General features: G+C 49.7%; 6 protein-coding genes across 6 annotated transcripts; 4 read left to right on the forward strand and 2 right to left on the reverse strand.

The window, feature by feature from the left end:
* Window positions 1-544: 544 nt before the first annotated feature.
* STEHIDRAFT_113332 (uncharacterized protein) lies at window positions 545-4,709 on the forward strand (the record flags this gene model as incomplete). The annotated part of the gene is made up of 19 exons (XM_007307143.1): window positions 545-923; window positions 1,024-1,082; window positions 1,136-1,168; window positions 1,288-1,310; window positions 1,454-1,520; window positions 1,821-2,031; window positions 2,098-2,252; window positions 2,323-2,468; window positions 2,528-2,663; window positions 2,730-2,795; window positions 2,872-2,999; window positions 3,291-3,351; window positions 3,587-3,636; window positions 3,717-3,826; window positions 3,860-4,001; window positions 4,086-4,116; window positions 4,178-4,323; window positions 4,394-4,544; window positions 4,605-4,709. 19 exons carry the CDS (start codon window positions 545-547, stop codon window positions 4,707-4,709), a joined length of 2,199 nt encoding a protein of 732 aa, XP_007307205.1.
* Window positions 4,710-5,736: 1,027 nt separating this feature from the next.
* Window positions 5,737-7,657, reverse strand: STEHIDRAFT_133143 (flavonol synthase/flavanone 3-hydroxylase; the record flags this gene model as incomplete). The annotated part of the gene is made up of 9 exons (XM_007307144.1): window positions 5,737-5,868; window positions 6,034-6,131; window positions 6,220-6,370; window positions 6,501-6,657; window positions 6,769-6,959; window positions 7,039-7,065; window positions 7,143-7,229; window positions 7,372-7,482; window positions 7,574-7,657. The coding sequence occupies 9 exons, from the start codon at window positions 7,655-7,657 to the stop codon at window positions 5,737-5,739; spliced, it is 1,038 nt and encodes a 345-aa protein (XP_007307206.1).
* A 758-nt stretch (window positions 7,658-8,415) lies between these two features.
* On the forward strand, window positions 8,416-12,746 carry STEHIDRAFT_123633 (uncharacterized protein). The gene is made up of 24 exons (XM_007307145.1): window positions 8,416-8,714; window positions 8,773-8,884; window positions 9,016-9,242; window positions 9,420-9,467; window positions 9,642-9,677; window positions 9,748-9,756; window positions 9,823-9,857; window positions 9,934-9,941; window positions 10,051-10,088; window positions 10,185-10,238; window positions 10,316-10,408; window positions 10,469-10,564; window positions 10,621-10,659; window positions 10,775-10,827; window positions 10,929-10,959; window positions 11,021-11,140; window positions 11,210-11,226; window positions 11,312-11,324; window positions 11,387-11,470; window positions 11,535-11,546; window positions 11,629-11,753; window positions 11,836-11,938; window positions 12,101-12,243; window positions 12,407-12,746. The coding sequence occupies exons 2-24, from the start codon at window positions 8,801-8,803 to the stop codon at window positions 12,571-12,573; spliced, it is 1,635 nt and encodes a 544-aa protein (XP_007307207.1). The 5' UTR covers window positions 8,416-8,714; window positions 8,773-8,800; the 3' UTR covers window positions 12,574-12,746.
* A 1,476-nt stretch (window positions 12,747-14,222) lies between these two features.
* Window positions 14,223-15,196, forward strand: STEHIDRAFT_133145 (uncharacterized protein; the record flags this gene model as incomplete). The annotated part of the gene is made up of 2 exons (XM_007307146.1): window positions 14,223-14,383; window positions 14,449-15,196. The coding sequence occupies 2 exons, from the start codon at window positions 14,223-14,225 to the stop codon at window positions 15,194-15,196; spliced, it is 909 nt and encodes a 302-aa protein (XP_007307208.1).
* A 571-nt stretch (window positions 15,197-15,767) lies between these two features.
* Window positions 15,768-17,141, forward strand: STEHIDRAFT_123636 (uncharacterized protein). The gene is made up of 3 exons (XM_007307147.1): window positions 15,768-15,942; window positions 16,010-17,000; window positions 17,069-17,141. Exon 2 carries the CDS (start codon window positions 16,094-16,096, stop codon window positions 16,988-16,990), a length of 897 nt encoding a protein of 298 aa, XP_007307209.1. The 5' UTR covers window positions 15,768-15,942; window positions 16,010-16,093; the 3' UTR covers window positions 16,991-17,000; window positions 17,069-17,141.
* Window positions 17,142-17,912: 771 nt separating this feature from the next.
* STEHIDRAFT_141027 (uncharacterized protein) lies at window positions 17,913-18,880 on the reverse strand. The gene is made up of 2 exons (XM_007307148.1): window positions 18,391-18,880; window positions 17,913-18,308 (listed from the first exon to the last, which is right to left on the reverse strand). Exon 2 carries the CDS (start codon window positions 18,284-18,286, stop codon window positions 18,035-18,037), a length of 252 nt encoding a protein of 83 aa, XP_007307210.1. The 5' UTR covers window positions 18,287-18,308; window positions 18,391-18,880; the 3' UTR covers window positions 17,913-18,034.
* Between the last annotated feature and the right edge of the window lie 1,862 nt (window positions 18,881-20,742).

Genomic DNA, 20,742 nt, shown 5'->3' on the forward strand with positions numbered 1-20,742 from the left:
GATCAAAAACAAGGGGTATACGATCGTGATGTATATTTTTATAACTGTCGCTGATTGTAAAGGATGTGCACGGAAGGGCGCATCGTTGTATTTCGCACTCTTTTGATAAATATATGAAGAGAGACCTAATGATAGACATACCATTATGAACGTAGTCGTAGAAACCAAAATAGGGCATTATAGTGTGCTGGCCTCGTTCGACAACTTATTCTTACTTGACAAAGACGTGGCGAGATCCGGACCGTCATGGCTTGAATCAAATGATAGGAATCAGTGCAATAGATGAAACAGCCCTTGTGGCACGGCCACGCCCGCTGTGAGCATATGTCATAGGATATTTATGTGATGTCAGACACTGGTGTCGTGATAACACCCCTCTTCCTTGAAATCCTGGAGAGTCTTACCTGAAAAGCGCCACCATCCCAAAGCAACGCAACGAATGGCGGTGTCTTCCTGCTGAATGGGCCACAGAAGCCTTATGATCGCCACTCTCTCCAAGTGACTCGTGTTCCTCTTCACCAATGCATGGAAGAAGTGCTACATAATGAGCTCCTATTTAATCGTGCAGATAAGAGGTAGATTTAGAAGAAAGAGATTACGGGAGTCCCGATACTCAACGCCTCAATATCCTCCTTCGCGTCCTCCGGCACCTGATGCAACACGGTATTGCGTTCCTGCTACTCGTCGTCACGTCGGAACTCGTCGGGTTCTTAGCAGAGGCGTGGAAGATTTTGCGCTGGGTGTCGTGGGATTGGGAGGCGAGGGTGTGGGTGAGGTTGAAGAGGACGGCGTCGTCTGGAATCGATTTAAACCGCTACAAATATGCCCTAATGGAACAGAGAATTACTTTCTGATGATGTCATCTCGTGCGAACAATTTATCTGCCATGCTCCGTCTCTGCCCGATCAGCCGTCGAGCTCAAGGTAAACGCTGACAGTTGGACTCTTTCCTCCCTACATAGTCAAAACGTGGAGGCCGTATAAGCATTATCTAACGAATCCTATCGCCAATGTCGTCATACAGGACTGTTGGTTGATTCTCAGTGTCAATTGGACATATACTTCGGTGCCTCTGCAACCATCGTAATTCACGCTACTATTTGACTGGAGATTGCTATCCTGATGTATGCTTATAGCTTGCGACGCAACCTGCGGTTCTCTCGCTGTGGGTAAGTTCATTTCATGAACTAGGTTTCGACTTACCTGTAGAAAGGTGCTCAGGCACTGGTCTGACTCTATTTACTCATCATTTACAGCTATAACTTAATCCAAACTTGCCTCATTGAAGGATAACGACGATGACACCTTCGTGTGAGCATATGATAAGGTAGGAGATTGGCGATTGTGTGTAACACTGTCCGCATTCAATCGTATTTCGAACCCAGATACTTCTGGGACTACCAGACATTAAAATCTTCAAGCAGTGACCGAACTTCGCTTTGTGCTTGTGACAGTCTATTTTGGGACGTCGCCACACGCACCGATGGCTCGTGCCACTCACACTTCAACGAGGCATCTCTGGTACACTTTCTTCCTTGTACGCTGCTCATAAAATCAAATTGTACGATGGTAAGGCAGTCATACCCATGTATGCGACGTCGCCATATATCATGATGACTGAGAATCTTGGTCCTTCGGGATTTGATCACCACATCTGTAGGCCCACACGTCTCTCTTGCCATTTGCACTGCCTTATGGCCACTTTGCCTTGACCCGCTTCACCTCTTAAACTTTCTTTCTACACACCTTGCTTGCTTCTCCTTGCTCCCTGTTTCATCGTGACATCTGCACGTTGTATTTTCTGACTTTGACATGGAACAGACGACTCCAGAGGCGCAAGCATCCAAGAAGTCCAAACACATCTGTTCAGACAATATATTGTCGGTACTGCGCCGTTTTCGGTTCCGTAACTATCCTCGGACCGCCTTGGAGGCTCATGACAGTAACAAGGATACAGTCGTCTCGAAAATATCCTCGGGACAAAATGAGAGAGGCGACACACGGACGAGACTTGGATCCCATCGTAAGACCAGTGAGCGTCTTATTAACGATGTCTATTCATGATTCTATCGGTGAACCAATGATGCCAACGATACAGATCTGGACCAGCTTTTGTCGACCACGCTACACCATACCAGCGACGCTATTACCTTTGCTGCCCTATGTCTTTCAGAGATGTCCCAGATGACCAAAAGTGTGCCGTATATTCAGTCCGTTTCCGGTGTGATCACATATATAGTCAAGGCGAACGACGTCTGTTACCTTTCACGCTGCGATACTATTGTTTGACGTAGAATACTGACATCAGCCTCTCATCTTCTAGGACATAATTACCCTAAAAGATCGGCGAGCTGCCTTAATCAAAAGAGCGAAGGATGTCCAACACGCTCTCAATGACCTGGCCGGTGGATGCCACATGGATACAGCTCTTTCTGAAGGTTTACAAAAACCATTCGAAGTTCTCGAATGGTCAGTCCATCGTCACTTTACTAAAGCGCTGCAAAGTTTTACTGACACACATATTTCAGTGTCCTACACCAGATCCTGGAAATCCTCAAATTATGTGCTGGCCGAAAGATTATTCTTTTCCTGCACCGCTCAAGACTCCTAACAGAGATCGACCAGTGCGATAGTGACTTGAAGATGGCTCTTACTTTGTTCAACGTCAGTATTAGATCTTTCACCGCCATGGGTATGACTGCAGACTGACTGACATACATGGGTACTCAGACAGCTTTGCATATTATGCAAGTTGTAGATTCAAAAGTAGTAAAGTCCAAGATTAACGAGCTTCGGGTATGTAATTTCTCAATTGTGAACATATATGCCGTTTCATTAGACTCAAAATTCAAGGCCACTGTTCGTATCGTAGGGGTCCACTGAGAATATTTCTTCAAACATCTCGATGATGAAAAAGTCCCTGGAGTCTCAGAATGTCTACTGCAAACATTCCCACGAGCAGAAACACCGTGATCAGTACCTGTATGGTGTAAATCAAAGGTGTCCCGATTTAGCCGTCTTTCAGTTTGTATCTTTAATCTCTTTCTTCGTTATGTTCTTCTTCGCTTCATGTTGGACATAGAGCTATTATTTGAGTACCCACACTTCTACACAGCCTCGGAGACGTACAGTTGTAATTTGACACAAAAGATTTGGTTGAAAGACAAATCCTGTCAAATTATGGTGCGCTCCTGATTGAGTGTTGCTCCCTGTGACTTCGCGTGCGGCCGTTGATGCTCATAAATACCTGCAGCACAGCTGTTGATATTTCTTCTCTTGAATAAGCCACAGTGACCACGAGTACTGCTGTTGGGCAGAAAGTGAAAGGAGCGCGTTGACCGACATGGGCTGCGTGAGCGACTCATCTCTGAATCCTATCGTCGCTCAGTCCATGATAGGTAATCCTGCAATTAACGGAATTGCTTCCCACCATTGTCACTGAGTGCTGAAGCGCTGAAGGCAAGCCGAAGGAGTGGTCAGCTGCTTCAGCTCAAATAGCCATGCTCTTTCAAGTTACTCTGCAGGGATGTTGATATCCTCTTCTGCACAAGCTGTGTTTCATTGACTAACTCCTTCCGGCATCCAAGGACACAGCACACCTGGTTCGGCTGGCGCGCTCATATGGAGGAAAGGCCTAGTACGCTGTTCCTTGTCCCTCACCATTCTTGGGCCTTGCGCACTACACTTCTTGACAACGTTCAACATCATACCCTACAGCTGTCCCCTGTGTTCCTGGCGTTGTACACCTAAGAGCTATCCAATGCCAGCCAGAATTTGTCTGGGGAACGTATTCAAGAGCGTGAAAGGAAAGACGCACAATAATAACGGTCAGTGGGCGTGTTATTTCGTCATGTCGACAGCGGAGAGGCTGACAACGACCATCGTTTTAGCGGAGACACTGGATCCCACCAAGTCTCGTACCACCGACTCCTCGCTCAGAGTCCTCGACAGCGTTCGAAAGAAAAAGATGCATACTCAGCCTGGAACCGCTAGCGCCGCGATGTAAGCATTCGTCGTCGCTGGACTGTTTCTGAAAGAGCTCCCGGATATGGCTCAAGGCATTCCCTACCTCCAGACGGTGTCCAGTCTGATCGCTTACATCTTGAAGGCGCATGAAGTACATATACTTTCTTCTTCGTATACTCCGTAATATATCCTGATATTAACGTCTGGCATAGGATCTCTGTGACTTGGATGACAAGCGCAAGTTCCTCTTGAAGCAGATCTCACAACTGAAAGAGATTGTCGATGACTTTGCGACTCGCCTTGGGCCTAATGCTGAGTTTCCTGATGACCTAAAGAAACCATTCGGCTTGCTGGAATGGTAAGCTCTTTATGAATATATTGCTTCAATTCGCGCCAGAGTAGCTGAAGCAAACGGTGTAACCTCGAAGTGCGCTCCAGGAGGTCATCAGTACTCTCATTCAGTCATCTGGTACACCTGGGTTCCTCGGTAGCGCGAAGCGCTTCTGGTCTCGGAAGAAGCTTCTTGCTGATCTGGGCAAATGCGAGGATGCTCTTCGGATTACAATAGATATGTTCCAGGTGAGCTAAGATGACCCTCACTTTGTATTTGGCGCAGCATCATATAATGACGGTTTGTAGACTTCCCTCCAAGTCGTCCAGGCCCTTGAACTTAAGACTATCCACTCAGACGTCCTCGAGCTTAAGGTACTCCGCACTATGCTCCGGCCTGAACTTGCATGCTGACCTTGGAGATGGGAGGTAGTCATTATGAGACAGGATACCGTTCACATCAGGGCAGTGCTAGGCAATAAGCAGCCCTGTATAGAAGTCGAGTATCGCAGCACAGGTATGTACGGCAGTGCCCTGGGATTGATCCAAAGAAACTCGTGTTACTGCAGTGCTTTTATTTGGACCTTTGAGAAAAAACGCCCATTTGCGTCTCAATGCCATATTAGACCTTATATGTTAGTGAAAAACTGGACTTCTTTTTGTACTGACCTTGTATTGGTCTTGAACCAAGTGTGGCTTCGTTTGGATTGACTATCCCGCCGTCGCTTCAAGTTACTTCAGCGTAATGGCGGGCGTGGAGCGCGCTCGGCCAATCACGAAGAAAGAAATTTCTTGCGCCACCGGGCATGTTGTACTGGAAATCGCCCGGTTTTGAGCTGAGTTTGTACTGATCTGGATTGAAAACTTTTCAAAAAACTCGTAGCATATAAGGTCTATTACCCCAAGCGCACGAAGATGTATATCAGGCCGAGCGCTAAATCTCGGAATCATCTTGAGCTAAGAATACTAGCATCATTCCAGATTCCCATCATTTCTTTCATGCGCACAATTGTGACACTATTAGCCTTCATGCATACAGCATTGTCTTCACCATCCCAGACTTTCGTCGTATACTGCCCTTCGTCGCTGCCTTCCCTCATCCTCTACCGGGATCTATTTTCGTTATATGTAGTCCATAGCTATCTACAAAAAACCTACCCACTCGTCAAGTGTAGAGAACGTTCAACGCGGCATACTGCTACTGCTGGGTGAGACCAGAAACAAGGGCCCTTTCGACCCTTCAAGTGCACCATTGTGTCATTACTGAATACGCATGAAGACCATCAAAGAACAGGTTATTTATTCTCCTAAAAATGCTCAAAAGGGGAAGGAAAACATGACAGTATAGTCTATCGATGCGATGTTCCACCCCCTCTTTCCCCTCCTCGTATCATACATCTCCCCACCGAGCCGTCGCGCCTAACGATGCTTTATCCTACACCTAATAAGTCGCATTCAACCGCATATCGATATACTGCCCAGCATTGATCGGCTCATATTTCCTCGGCCTGTCCGTCTCGTTCCAGCACGTCGGCAGACAATCGATAGTCTTCTCGCGGTCGGCGGTCATGAACTGTTGGTGGAAGAAGAATAATGCAAGGCATTAGCGTAGATAGGTGAAAGCAGAATGATCGAGAAATGGCAGAGAGAATCAGGAAGCGAAGATAAGTAGATCGGAGGCAATGGAGTTCAAGCGACGAAAGAAGGTAGGTATGACAGTGAACATATAAATACGCACATAAGGAATAGAGAACCTCTCTTTTGTCTTTCCATTCTCCGCCTCTCCATCTTTAAGTGGTGGCGCACGCACACGATGAAGCGTCGACTTGAGCGTATCTGAGCATCCACCAACCGAGGTTAAGGACACATCTCTTATTGGCCATCTTCGGAGAGAGATTGCGAGGACAGGTGAGTAGAGACGTACCGTTACTCCACCGCATCAGGAAGTCACCGATGTTGAACACGATAGCGCCCTCGACCGGTGGTCCAGGGAGAAATACGCCCGGCTTCGATGGCGATTCGACTTCGAGGCCGCCGACTGAGTCTTGGAAGAGGAGTGTGCAGGTACCGAAATCCTGTTCACGAATTCGTTCGACACAGGAAAGAAGAATCCCACGCCACACGACGCCACACGCCACACAATCGACCAGAGAGACATCGTATCAGCGAATGCCGTGGAATATGTATGGGGATGGGAAGGCTTACGGTGTGCGCGCCGATACGACCCTTCTCCCCTTTGACGAACTCTTGCCTTTCCGCCTCGGGATAGTGTAGAAGTCGCAGCTGATTATCCGCTGTCTCATGGAAGGCGGAGAAGAAGTCAGACGGGAGGGAGAGGCCCATTGCGAGAGCAGGCATCAACCTATAGTAATTAAATGTCGTCGGTCAGCTACACGACGCAAACATGGTATCAAAGTTGAAGAAAGGGTTGGAATAGCTTGGAAAGGGGGAGGGAGGATGAAATCGACTGTACTTCTCGACCTGAAACTGCCTACAGCACTCAAAGAACCCGACCGCGTACTCCTTGAACCCAGGCAACTTGTCCTCCGGCAGCCACACGTTCGACAGGCGTGAGGTATCGGCGTCGTTACCCATGTCGAAGGATTCTTTGAAGTCGGGGGAGGGACCCTTTCGGATCGAGGCGATGGCCTCGGGGTCGAAAACCTATGATTTTGGGAAGGTTCGTGGAAGGCATCAGGAATGAGGACGATTTGGAGAGAGGAGAATACAAGGAGGAGTGTACCATTTGTGAGACCTGCTCCTTCCCGATCTAAATGAAGAAGACGTAGATTTGCACCATTATTAACATACGTTTAATGATGTTATAGAAAGGTTCTGGGTGCTTACGCCACTGTATCCACGGTGCTTCGATCCTTCCGGTGGGTGTGGTGCGAGCATCTTCACGTCGTGTGGAAGGGCGAAGAACTTCGCGGACTATCCATACATAGAGGTTGGGGTCAATGCACAGGTCCAAAGCAGAGACTACGTAAATGTGTGGAGATATAGAGCCGAAGGGAGTGCATTCGTAGAGAGCAGACGGAACGGGAGGCTTCAAGATATCGAGAAAGAGACGTACCCAGTCGAACATCCCATCGACTTGCTCCTTCGGAATACCAGTGTTGATCAGATATGCGAACCCGACATCGCGACAGGCAGTGAAGAACTTTTCGGAGATAGCGCGGGCCTCCTAACAGAGCGTTTAATACAGGAGCAAAGAAAGGTCAGATCAAGCACAGAAACGATGGGACAAGGACGGTAGAGACAAAGAGTCGACGTACGGGGCCTGTCCCGTCCCCGAAATTCGCAAAGTCGATGGTCGGGAGCGACGAGATATCAACTTCTTGCTTCAAAGTACCAGGCATAGTATAACAATGCAAACACTGTATGGATTCAACCCAAGGATGAGATGGTAGTGAGCCTGTGAGCAAAGGTAGATAGGGGGAAAGAGAAGGATCGTGGTTATCTGGGAAACTCGCAGAGATCGAAGCTTTCTCGGAGTGGAGTCGATTGAGATTGTGCTAGTTCCCCGAGTGTTCCTGTCTTTATCTGCCCCTTCCCCCTTCCCCGTCCGCCACTCTTCCTCCTGTTCAAAACTTCCCCGCTTCTCGGCATGAGCAGGCATGAGCATCTGGACTCTGCTACGACTACGCAGCGTAGCAAACGTCGGTGTCATATGCTAGCGAGGTCAGATAAGATAGTCAGAGAGCTCTACCGAAGATCGAAGCCTTTGCCGCTTTTCAACCACAGGATCGTGAGCATTCTCGATCTACTCCGTCCTATGGCCACATCAGAGCTTGTCCAGACCGCTGTTTGTATTCGTACCATGGCTTTTCTCGATTATCACTGTCGATTTCGCCGTCCAAAGCGAGACAGCTTATGACCACGCAAGACGCGGGATAGGGGAGAAGGAAAGAAACGTACGCCACCGCCCACAGGCAAGGGAGCACGGCGGGGATTCCGAAGAGCCCCGTCCGGGTTGATTTTGGCCGTTTTGGGCGATGGATTGCGCTGGAATCCTAATTTGGAACATGATTTGCTTCCGCCACGTCATGATTGAGGTTGGAAATAATCGCTCGAGGTTTATCGTTCCTTCCAACGGCGACGGCATTTTCTGGTATTTCACAGTTATCTCTCCACGCCCAGTATTCTCCTATGCCATATATATTACAAGCAAACGTACGCCGCTGGCCGTTCGTCGATTGAGAGGATGTCTGAATGCTATCTCGTTCAAATTCGAGTCCAGCCTTGTCTGCGTTGAACGGAGTCGTTATCGTTCCTGTTGCAGGCAGGAGGCTTCCCGCACGGTATGCTCAGTCGAAGCGCTCGACTTATCATAAGGCAGATATCTCGTGCAGGCGGCCGAGGACTCCCCTGGATCGTTTAATCTTCTCTCCCTGCCGATTCTACTTCTCACGACTTGTACGCAGACGTCCGTTCTTCTCTTTATGGTCTTGGAGCTGAACACTCTACTCAATAGACCCGCACTTTGGGATCGTTGACGAACCATGGAGTCTCATCCCACGGCGTTTCAGAGGTTGCTCAAGCGGATCGAGGTCCCCATTGACAAGGATGCGGACTACAAGAATGACGTATGTTCTCTTTGTCTCTCTTCAAGTCCTGACCTTCATCCTCATTTCCTGCACGGTATACTCACGAATGGTTCCCAATTCATTCCATATTGCTGCGTACTCTGCTCTATCTTTACCTTTCCCCCGAATAGAACTGGACGAACCGCGACTTGATCCCCATGCCCGCTGAACGTCGGACCTACAAGATTTGGTCCTTCTTCATCTACTGGTGTATCTCCGGCATGTGTATCTCAGCCTACACTACGGGTTCCACGCTGCTTGCGTATGGACTGACGGCAGGACAAGCCATTGGGGCGTTGGTCATTGGAGCTGTGGCAACTGGTTTTCTGAGTGTGGCGTGTGGATGGATGGGCGAGAGGTGAGTCTTTTAAACTTGGTAGTTGGAGAACTGTGTTGTGGTTTGGAAACGTCTGGGTCGGCGAGAGGTTCAAATTAGTCGAGAAAGTTGGCAGCAGATGGAATGCAAGCAAAAGAGCTGGTGTAGATGACGTGGATAGGATCGGGGAATCGCTGACTCCATTTCGTGTGTTTGTAGGCACCACATCGGTTTCACCGTCTCCTCGCGATTCACATGGGGAATGAGGTACGTTTTCTTTTCCATTATCCCCTTGCAATCATTATTCTTCATCTTCCGACTTCCCGCCGATCGACCAATTCCCGATGGACCACTTGTCCGCGATATATCACTCTTCGAGTTATGTGCATTTGAGCGTTCATGTCCCTGCGATGCTAATTATATCTTTATTATTTCTTGCAGGGGCGCATACTTCCCCGTCATCATCCGGACGTTCACGTACGTCTCTTCCTCTTCACTTCTTCATCATTCCTCTTGTACTAACTTAGTGTGTGCGCATGTTTTGCAGGACAATCTTGTAAGGCCCTGTCATGTTCTTGTTCACGTCGTACGAGCGAACTAAGAAATACTTTGACTTGCGTAGCTGGGACGGTTTGCAAGCATATTGGGGTGGTCAAGGTGCGTGCACATCTTCACGACCTCGTCTATTCATCGTTTTCACTCCCGCTCATACATACACACGTATTTCTTTCAGCCATGCGGGTACGTGGATCGTTGCCATCTTCGCCACTCTATTCTTCCCCTCGATAATTGTGGGATGCCGAGGAGGGTGCTGTTGGTCACGCGAGTGCTGATTATCTGACTTGGATAGGTCACGATCGGGGCTATCATTCCGAAGTTTGCACACATGTACGCGTTTCTTCATCTCCCCTCTGCGAAAATCCCACCCCGTACTTCCCTAAATATATGCCTTGACCGTGACGCTCATGGTGATACATGTTATAGGGAACAAACTCTAGCCGGCGGTGTGCTTTACACGAAAGATTTGATTGGCATGATGTGCGCCTCTCCTTTTTCCGCTATCCTATACCTAAGACGTGTAGTCTGACCGCGCATCTGCCTTGGCGTAATAACAGAATCTACTACATCTTCTTCATCGCGATCATGAAGATCCCACCCGAGAGGCTTCAGAAACCGTTCATCGTCTCGAGCGTTTTGTTCGGTGGAACGTGAGTTGACCTTCGTTCGCTTTCATCACTTTCTTCATTCTCTCGCTGATCGTTGCGCAGGCTCATCGGTCTCCTCGCGTGGGGCGTCTCCAACGCCGGAGGACCTGGCCCGTTGTTTAAAGAGGCAGGCAACCCGGCTCATGGGAGTATTGGCTGGTACGTTTTCTTTGAGTTTGAGAGTGCTTCGGCGAAGTTGACTTCGGATATTCAAGGTCAATGATGTTCGGTATCACGTCTATCCTCGGTTCATGGTACGTCTATTCTCTATCATTTATGTCATCTCTGTCCTATGCCTCCCTCCCCCCTCTTTTCGTCATTCGGCACCTTTCACTCGGAAACAATAACTAACGTTTATACATGTTGTAGGGGCGGCGGAACACTTGGCCAATCTGACTGGACACGATATGCCGATCGACCTTGTACGTACTTCATTTTTTTTCTCTGAACAACTTCCCTTTGTATGTGTGGGTCAAGGTCATAGACTGACTCGTATTCTAACTTTGTATTGTGTGATGTACAGACGCACCGACTTTGTCCCAGATGGCCGCTGCGTAAGCTAACCCCCCTTGGACTATCATCGTTCCATCAAATCGCTAACGAGCTCATCAATAGCCCTTTCACCATCATCGTCACCGGAACCGTAGGAACTATTGTCACCTCGTGCGGACAACAGATCCTAGGAAGCACGATTTGGGAGCCGTTCGAGCTGTTGGGGGAGATCATGGATTTCTAGTGCGTATATTCTTTGTCCACAGCGCTCGCTTTTACGCAGATGATGCTGATCGTTGTCGTCATTAACAGTAACGACTCTCCGAGAGGTAAATAATTGCATTTCTTCTTCTATGCAGAGGGTATGCTCAACTTCATCACTTCCCTTCATCTGTCTACGCTTGATATTTGTAGCTCGTTGTGCAGTGTACGTTACCGTTTTCCTTACACTCACTATGTAAGGCCGAAGTTGATATTTTCGTTTTCCAGCTTCTTCGCAGGCCTCGGATGCGTCTGCGCTCAGCTCGGGATCAGTATTGTTTTGAACAGTGTCAGTGCTGGGATGGACATGGCGTGCGTAACCTTCTCGCTTTATATATCCGTTCGCACCAGATTCTAACACGATCGGGTTCTTTAGCGGTCTTTACCCGTACGTATCCTCGCCTTTCTTTTCAATGCCAACGGAGCGACATCTCCCACCTTGTTTACCGTGCTAATATCACTAACATCAGAAAATACATGAACATCCGTCGTGGCGCCTATCTCCTCGCCTTCCTCGGTCTGGTCTCGAATCCGTGGCAATATCTCTCCAACGCTGCAACATTCTTGACTGTCTTGAGCGGGTTCGGTATCTTTTGTACGTCGTTTTCTGGCCCTAGCTCGTCGTTTCCTCTGTTTTTGATACTAACTCGCACACTATTGGTATATCGAACGTCCAGTGGCACCTTACACGGGTGTGATGCTCGCCGACTATCTCTTGGTGAGGAGATGCATCATCAAGCTCGAAGACTGTTACATTGGCGATGAGACCTCCATCTACTGGTCAGTCCATGACTTCCACCTACCGTGACCAATGGCATTCTAACATTCTTCGTCCTCGTGTTTCTTTTCTTGTGTGGCGTACCATGTGTGGTACTCCCTCCGAATTTGTTGTTACGCGATACTCCCCCATATCGTTGTGCCGATATCCTTCTGATGAGACAGGTACTGGCATGGCTTCCACTGGCGTGCACTACTCGCGTGGGTCATCGGTGTCTTCCCCACCATGCCCGGGTTCATCATGAGCGTCCAAGACGCGACGGCGTATAACTCTTGGGTCAAGATATATAACATCGCGTTCTTTGTCGGTGCGTAAATTTGATTCGGTCCTTCTTCATCTTAGTCATTTTTCGTTCAATTCGTCTATCCTACATCCTTCACAACGTTGCTCGTGTCACTCCTTTTTGACCGCTTCTGCCCGTATTCCGACACTTTACACTGACGCGTCGCCTATTCCGCTACTGCATACAGGCCTCTCCGTTTCATTCGCAGCCTTCTGGCTCATCTGCAAGGTCTCACCACCATCAAACCTCGGCATCGGAACCGGATACCACTACGAGGGCCCCATCGACGAGAAGTCCGTGAGCGATGGGAGTGTAGGGGAAAAGGGGTCAGGCGTCGGGGTTCATGAAGTTTGATGATAGTGATGTGAGCAGGGTTGGACGCATGAGACGGGTTAATGACTTTCGTTATGTTGATTTAGACGTTCGAGCATTATGATACTTTTTTGTTCGTATTCTTTTTCCTTGGTGGCTATCTGTGTACAGAGACGACGTGATATCGAGAGGTGGTCCAAGAGCCATTACAGTATTGAAATGACTGCCTCGCAAAGAAGACATCAGCAAAACCCGGAGGCGTCTGACGGCTCTGACGGCTCTGACGGACCGACCGAATTCCCGTCAGACGCGTCAGAGCCATCAGAGCCGTCAGACGTCAGAGCCACTTCGTCTCTTGAGCGCGTCGACTTCTACCGCCCTCTTTACCTTCCCTTGCACCTCCCACCTTCCTACATGGCTCAATTCTGCAAGAATATAGGTTTCTATAGATCTCTTACGGCTGAAGCCCTGCTCTAAGACCTCACAACTTTCAATCTGGCTGGGCTCGGAGCCCCTCAACGCCTCGGAGCGCGATGACTGCACGTTGAGTCAAGACGGTCTGTCTTCTTTTCAATGAGTATCGAGAGACTAGCAAAATATTATATCATGGGAGATGGTGGGATGGTACGGATGATATGCCAGTGCGTTATTCGGTTCTCGCTGCATCACCCTTCTGCTCACATATTGTCTCAGTTTGTCTCATCATTTCCTTTCGCCAACTCACTATCGATACCATATCGTACACATCAACCCCCTACCTTTTTCTGGCAGCCTATGCACTGAGAACGTGCAGTGCCTAGCCGTTCAGAGACATGTCGTGGAACACTTTTTTGGTACGTTTGTTGTGCTCAACCCTCGAAGCCTATTAGTGCATATTTGAAGAGGTTCAGATGTATACTATATCATGCTGTTGGGGGTTTACTATTTGATTATGTATCCTGTACATGACTCTATGAACGTGAAAGAAGCCAATCTTGAGTTCTACAATACTCTGTGAGTGCAAGTGAGTGAGACCATCGCGTGAGGGGGCCACTGAAGCCTCTGACGGATCTGACGGAGATTTGCGCACGGGTCTGACGGGTCTGACGGCGCGTCTGAAATCTGAAGCGTCTGACGCGTCTGACGGGGTCTGAAAACCGCTCGGTCAGAGCCGTCAGACGCGTCAGACGCCTCCGGGTTTTGCTGATGGAAGGTAACTGAGCATATCTCGTGGTCACTTCGTAGTCGTTGTGCAATAAGATCCTGTACTCCATACGTAGGTCCCAGTACGCTTCTCATACCCTCTATGGAGTATTGTATCGTCTTGAGGATTTCTCTCAGAGTTATGCTGTCATACAGTTCGACTTGGGAGTATTGGGAATCCGCTGAAGGTGCCACAGTCCAAACGCCACTCAACGTTGTTGCGGTAGTTGTCTTACATAACATTGCTCAGATGCGCCTCCTATCCAGAATGTAGAAACGCCTTGCCAGGTCTTGCCTTGTTGTGTTCTTGTCTCAGAACGCTATATCCAGCTCCTGGGCACTTAGCTTTTCCTTTCCCTGTTACCATCCCAACCTCAGCACGTCGCGTTAGATTGTCTGATCTGTCGCGCACCATCCACGAAAACCGGTAAGGTTTTTTCTCAGATTATCACAATACCTCATTACTAAGTATCCTACGGTACGTGAACAGTACAGCAGGCGGTTTAAATATGTCCAGCATATCACATTGCCGATTCGCCAGTAAACAGGATCCCTGCGGAAATTGCTTTCGTACACCACCCTCAGGGTCATCTTTCCCTATTTGCAAGGGCTGTAAAGAGATTTCATTCTGTAGCAAAGAATGTCAACGCCAAGCGTGGAAATACCACAGGTACGTACCGCCCTCCGTCACCCACTAACTGTCGCCTAATTCCCCCTCAATCTCTGTGTATGTAGAGAAAACTGCCTCCTCGTGCAAAAGGCTCGAACTCCAGACGTGAATACTCCGATGGAGATTAGCAAGCGAGACCGTGTTCATCGCCTTCTTCGCGAATGGTTCAACGCATACCGCCAATCCATTCTCGCGGTATGGGTCAGAGATACCATCATACGGTTCATACAGTCCTCTCCTTCGCTCTCTTTTGCGACCTTCGACTGGCCAAATCATTTCCTCCACCTTACCCTAATTCCAAGTTTCTCGCGACTGTCAGCCCACGACGGAAATCCAAGCACGGCTTTCCGCCTGAGAGGAGAGAGAATGCGGTCTTTCAGCGATCTTCGCGACGAGGAGAGGTCTATCCTGTGCCTTTCTCCATTCGAGGTACAGCACGTGCAGGAAATGGCTCACAATGTCCCCACCGCCAACCAAGAAGAAGTCGTTGGAACGATAATGATCGTGTTCGATGCAGGACACTCCGTGAGCATGAGGATACTCTGGCCTATCTGGAAGAGCGTCGCGGAAGAGGCAGACCTTCCAATTCAACCTTCTTCCCCGACGGCATTCTCAACTATGCAGAAACTAGTGGCCAAAGGATGGGATTCTCGAGTGGTCGGAGATGGAGACCGTGAATTTATACATTATATGATGAAGGGAGAGGCTGGATGGGAATGGACGCCGTTAACCAGCGACGGTGTTGATCCCAAGGTGGGCGACGAGTTGGGAGGCGTTGTACCGGTACGTCCGGTATTCGAGGCGTCAGTATAATGTTTCTGACATCCTGAAAGTAAGTATGATCACTACGATAATAACTGTGCATGGGTGCTAAACATCACGATAGATACACACTCACTGATCGTTCTCATATCTGTCTCGTTCCTAGGCACCATATCTTTTCCCACATAGTTCTTGCAGATAACCTGCAGCTATTCAGTATCTTCATGTTGTATGTGTCTTGTATTCTGTTCCTTGATATACTGTTATGCGTAAACTGGGAAGTAGATTTGGAGCGCCACAACGCCACAGGAGTAGTGCTGTCAACGGAAAATGCCGAAACGACAATAGGGGTGAAAATTGGATGAACGTTTGCGTGTCGTCTGCAACAACGACGAACAAGGACGAACCCTGTTTGCTTGTTGGTCTTATGCACGCATTACTTCTTCATTTACATGCATTAATCTCTGTCTCTCTTGGTTGTGGACCTTTTTTAACAGCACGATGGCAAGGGTCTACACATGGACCCATGACGGTAGTCTGTCAGCGGTTTCTGGCTCTGTCTGTCTTTGTCGTCTTCCTTCCTCTGTCATTTTCACAGAGGACTCCGAGATCCGCCATCTTTGATTCGCATATCTCACAAAGAAGTTTCACATCGCACATATAAGGTCCACGCTCTCGAGTCTTTGCCTAGTATTCCCTTCGCTTTCCACTCGGACGACAGTCTGACTCGATCGTTCGTTTCCTACTCTCCACGAGAGGCCTACGATATCCTCCACATAGTTCATCAAATACTCCTCGTGGGTGTTCTAACATCGCTATCTACAGTGTATTCCGCTGACCTCGCCGTATTTATCACCCTCGTAGAAATCTATATAATCGTCACGATGCCCGGTTATCGAATTGCAAGCAAGCGTGACGGTTGTGCGGGTTGTCGTGACAAACCGTCCGATGGTATACCATTTCGCGTGTGTAAGGGTTGTCGACTGGTCTCTTTCTGCAGCAAAGCCTGCGAGCGCGAGTCGTGGAGCTCCCACAAGCACGTCTTTTAACTTCCTCAGATCGGCCTCGATCTTGGTTCGACTGATTCACTTACTGAGATTCATATGTAGAACAATCTGCCGCGAGGCTCAAAGTGCAAACGGACTGAATACCGACTCCATCGCTGGCAGGGAGTCGGTCCATATCCACCTTCTGGCTCGAGACTTCTGGGAGGCTTACGAAGGCGCTATCCATACATACGTTTCCAGCAAGGTCATGGATCACTTTCGCATCAATCGTTCGGTTTCGTTCACCACCTTCGACTGGTCCAATCACTTCTTCCTGCTCTCCATCTCACCTCGCTTCGAAAATGTGGAAGACACCACCGACCGCAGCCCCGCCACACTCTTCCGCATCCAATCCGGCACTTTTCGATCTTTCAACGATCTCGATGCCGCTACGAGATCCTACTTCGATGTCGGCCCCGAGAAGGTGACGAAGATCAAGAAGTTGATGGGCGTCTACCCAACTAGCAGCCGCGTTGGTGCACTGGGAATGCTCCCTTTCCTGATCGACTTTGGAGAGTCTAGGCGTATCACAGCAACTTTTCCAATTTCACCTCAGCTATTAGTTGGCGCGGCTTTCGATACCAGTTCAACAGGACCTTCCGAATTTCTCATACTGCAGACCATCGTGGAGAGAGGGATCGATCTGCGGTTTGATCAAGAGAGGGAGCGGGAGGTGTTTCATCGTATGGTTCACGGACGACCTGGATGGAAGTGGCAGCCCCTGTCACAGAGCGATGAGGAGGCTTTGAAGAGCGATGAGGGTATGAGGAGGATACTTTACCGGTTTGACGAGAACTGAGTACGGCCTGGTACGCCTTCGTCTTCATCATGCAAAACTTTGCTGGTTCTGACCGCTATCGACAATTCCCTCTTTTAGCATATCGCAATTGTATAACTGAAGCTTTTCAGCCCAAGTCTTCTGCGTCTCATCTGCGCTCTTAGTCTTAGTCAAAAAATACTGTTCTGCGATCTGATCTACGCTTTCTTGACTCTGTGAATTCGCGAGGCTCCCGTTATGTTACGCAGTCAGATTCCATACGAGATATTTTGTCCCTGGTCTATTTCATCAATCAAAATGATGCTTCCGCTCGTCCGCCTCTGAGCAAGTAATAAGCAGCACGCCGTCCCTATTTATTTGCGGGGATTCCTTCTCGATCAATGGGATTGGTTGAGGAGAGGAGCTGGTTATGACCATAGCCGCGTACTCTTATAAGGTAAGGCTTTCAATTGGTGCGGTCGAAGTGAAATATTGCTTTCCCCATTGGCATTCAAGCCCCATCTACGCATCTCCACCAACATCTTGTCAACTGTATGTGCAGGTAGCAGCTAAGGAAGGGTCGATGCAGACGCGAGGTAAGGGCCGACAACTCGTTCAGCGCATCACTTATAACACCAGAAATCAGACAGGCCGGGGACTGCTAGATCGATCATGACAGTAAGCAAGCGCACCAGCGCGCATTTATGACTAGTTAGGTGTAAGGTGTAAGGCGTTTAGGTACAGACACAGGGAGCGGACAGAGAAGAGCACGGCGATCTCCACGGGTACACGTATGCAAAGAACATTTAGGTATAACGATACAGAACCAGGAGACATCCAAATACAGTATGTGCGTAACTGACCAAGTATATAAAGCATCAAAGACGGAAAGAGAATGAAGAGTATTTATCGTTATGAACGTGAAGGAGGATGGGACGACGCAGTCGTTTGTACGTGATGATGTCGAGAGTCCAAGGACGCGAAGGCAGAGCTAGGCCAGAGCTACAGTTTTGAGACGAGATGGAGGAAGCAGGAGTAGGAACCAAAGGAGGAAGAACGAGAAGGCAATAGAGAAAATTGAGCAAATTAAAGTATGCGTAGTAGTGTATTTGGGAAGATGGGATGGATGCTGGAGGCGAGAGGAAGGGCATAATACAGGGTCAGGAGAATGCAACGGCAAACAACAATACAACGGAGTGGAGATGGAATGATGTGTCGAGAACGATGCTGAGAACGATGATGGAAGATGGAAGACGGAAGATGAGACTGAGGAAGAAAGATACCAAACAAACGGAAAAAGCGGCCGCCAGAACGACGACGAAAAGTCCAAGCAAGCATGACCAAAAAGGGAACAACGGATCTGAAAACCACAAATCACGAATCAGATGCCGCTGAAGACTAAACCAGCTGAACGCTCCCCCAGAAAAAAAATTGAAACGCACCTCGACGACAGCGGCCCCACTCCACAAACTCACTTCAGCCTCCTCAACGCACTTTGCACGCTCGAAATATCCTTCACGTTCCACTCCCCGACCCACCTCTCCCCCTCCGGCGCCCGCGGTCCCGAACCAATCATGTATCCCTGTCCCGCACGCACCGTCCTCGCCACATGCGTCTCGACATCCGTACCCTCCGCTTCAGTCTCGCTCGCACTAGCATCAACCATGACGAAAGGCGTCGTCCTGTCGCGACTGGCTCGTCCGGCGGTAGTGAACTTGTTGAGCCCGGTGGGAAGGGCGGGTACAGGTGGGATGACAGGGGCGTGAATCGTGTTCTCTGCATCGCTAGAATTCGAACTGGACGATTCTCCGAAACTGGACTGGAGTTGATGCAAGGCCACTTTCGATTTCTTCTTCGAGAGCCGGAGCGAGCTCGGGATCCGAGCAAGAGACTTGTGGAAAGAAGGCGTGGTGGAAGCGGTAGTGGTACTGGAGGACACGGATCTGGAAGGTTTGTGTGATTTAAGTGGGGTGTTGGAAAGGGTGGCCGATGCGGAGAGTGAAGGAGAAGGGTGCGTCGAACGGGGTACTTGTGATTTTGTCGGTGTAGAGGTTGACGTGGGCGGGACGGCGAGTGGGAGGTCGACACGGCGGGGGGTAGACGCCTTCGGAGGAGAATGGGGGGATACGAGTGTGAACACCGATGAAGGCGACGCAGAGGCCGATGTGAAGACGCTATTAACGGATGAGCTTCGCCTTCTCCGTTGTTTGACTTCAGTCGCGGCGGTTGAAGTCTGGCGTGTGATAGGAGCATCCTTCGGAGTCTCGCGAACGCTAAACGTCCCGGGCATACTATGTCCACTCCCGCCTCGTTCTTCACTTGAGCGTCCGCTGCGACCAACGACGTCCTCCCTCATCATCCTCTTCACCTCCTTCAGCGCTGCCTCTTCCGAAATGCGAGATCGATCATCGATCCTTCTCCCACTCATACCGCCCCTCACCTCGATCCATGCATCATCTCGACGCGATAGCACAACAGTATCGTCGACAGTCGAAGGCAAAACACCATCGTCAACCAGCAAAGGCCTGAGATCAACATCGGTAAGACTGCCCGGAGGAAACGACCGCACGCGTGACCCATCAAATGCCGTCCTCTGACTCGTCTTCCCCTTCGACCTCCCACTCGAAGACGGTTGCACCCAAGTCGAGCATTCCTTCGAGTAATCTCCGCCGAACAATTGCGTGTTCGCCAGCGGGAAAAGGGAGGCAGATCTCGGGCAAGGTGACGCCGAGCGAGAGGGCGAGGGCGATTCGACCTTCGGTCTCACGAACGCAACGCCCGGTCCTCTGAAGTTCCCATTCGCGATAGCAGTAGCTTCCTGGAACGGACTATAGTTTGATGAGGAGCGAGATTGAGAGTCTGACCTTCTGCTCGAGGATGAACGCTGAGGGACGGAGACAATGCGAGAGGTTGGACGCGAGCGGAGATCGAGGCTTTCGTTGGTAGAGAGTGGGGTGGAGGAGCGGGAGGTGGGTGGGGTGAAGTATGATGTAGGAGTCTGAGGAGGGGAAGGCGACGCGAAGGTGTTGTGCGTGGGGAGAGGTGTTGGTGCTGTGGTGGTGAAAGTGGGAAAGGTGGCGTCGCCTGGGAGTGTGGCGGTGGTGGGCGTATGGCCATCAATTGCACCTCTCGAACCAGACTCGGCAGCTGTGATAGCCGAGACGGTGGTGGCTAAACGCGTGAACGACATACAATGTCAGATTAGAAGAAAGAGTTCAAACGAATGGAATGCGCGTACGTCGAACAATTGGGGCACTGCCGCCACAGACCATACCGCCATCTAACCATACCTCATCTGCTCCGCTCCGCTCGACATCCCCTTTCATGAAACCAAAAGAACCATCAGCGCTGGCCTTCCCAGGCCCTGAACCTCTCCCATCGCCACGAACATTATCCTGACTGGCACTCCGATTCCTGAAAACCAACTCCTGCGGAACACCAGCTCCAAGGGTGCGTTCGAGCTTCAAGAACTGGCGATGATACCTTCGCTGCATGGAATTGGAGGAGAAGTCATCGCTTTGGGATCTTGCGTGGGAGTGAGTTCGCGGAGAGGATTGAGCAGTGCCGAGAATGGTCTGGGCGAACTCGATGTCGGAGTCGGAATCTTCATCTTCATCTGGGATAGGTAATGAGGAAGGGTACGAGGACGAGAACGGGTAAGATGAAGAGGCTGGGTCGTCGGATGGAGTGCGAAGGGGGGACTCGGAACGGCGCCCGGCGAGATCTGAAGGGCGAGCGGTGGGTGCGGAAGTATTGAGATTATTACAGCCAGCATCAATGTCGACGGAGGAGGA

The sequence above is a fragment of the Stereum hirsutum genome (genome assembly GCF_000264905.1).
Source record: "Stereum hirsutum FP-91666 SS1 unplaced genomic scaffold STEHIscaffold_12, whole genome shotgun sequence".
NCBI lineage: Eukaryota > Fungi > Basidiomycota > Agaricomycetes > Russulales > Stereaceae > Stereum > Stereum hirsutum.

Excerpts from the sequence above, each read along its gene's own strand:
- STEHIDRAFT_123633 (XM_007307145.1), top strand. The coding sequence starts at position 8,801 with ATGGAGTCTCATCCCACGGCGTTTCAGAGGTTGCTCAAGCGGATCGAG. Across the intron at positions 10,828-10,928 it reads ACGATATGCCGATCGACCTT|ACGCACCGACTTTGTCCCAG; the intron begins GTACGTACTTCA and ends TGTGATGTACAG. Across the intron at positions 10,960-11,020 it reads TTGTCCCAGATGGCCGCTGC|CCCTTTCACCATCATCGTCA; the intron begins GTAAGCTAACCC and ends GCTCATCAATAG.
- STEHIDRAFT_123636 (XM_007307147.1), top strand. The coding sequence starts at position 16,094 with ATGGTATACCATTTCGCGTGTGTAAGGGTTGTCGACTGGTCTCTTTCT.
- STEHIDRAFT_141027 (XM_007307148.1), bottom strand. The coding sequence starts at position 18,286 with ATGCTTGCTTGGACTTTTCGTCGTCGTTCTGGCGGCCGCTTTTTCCGT.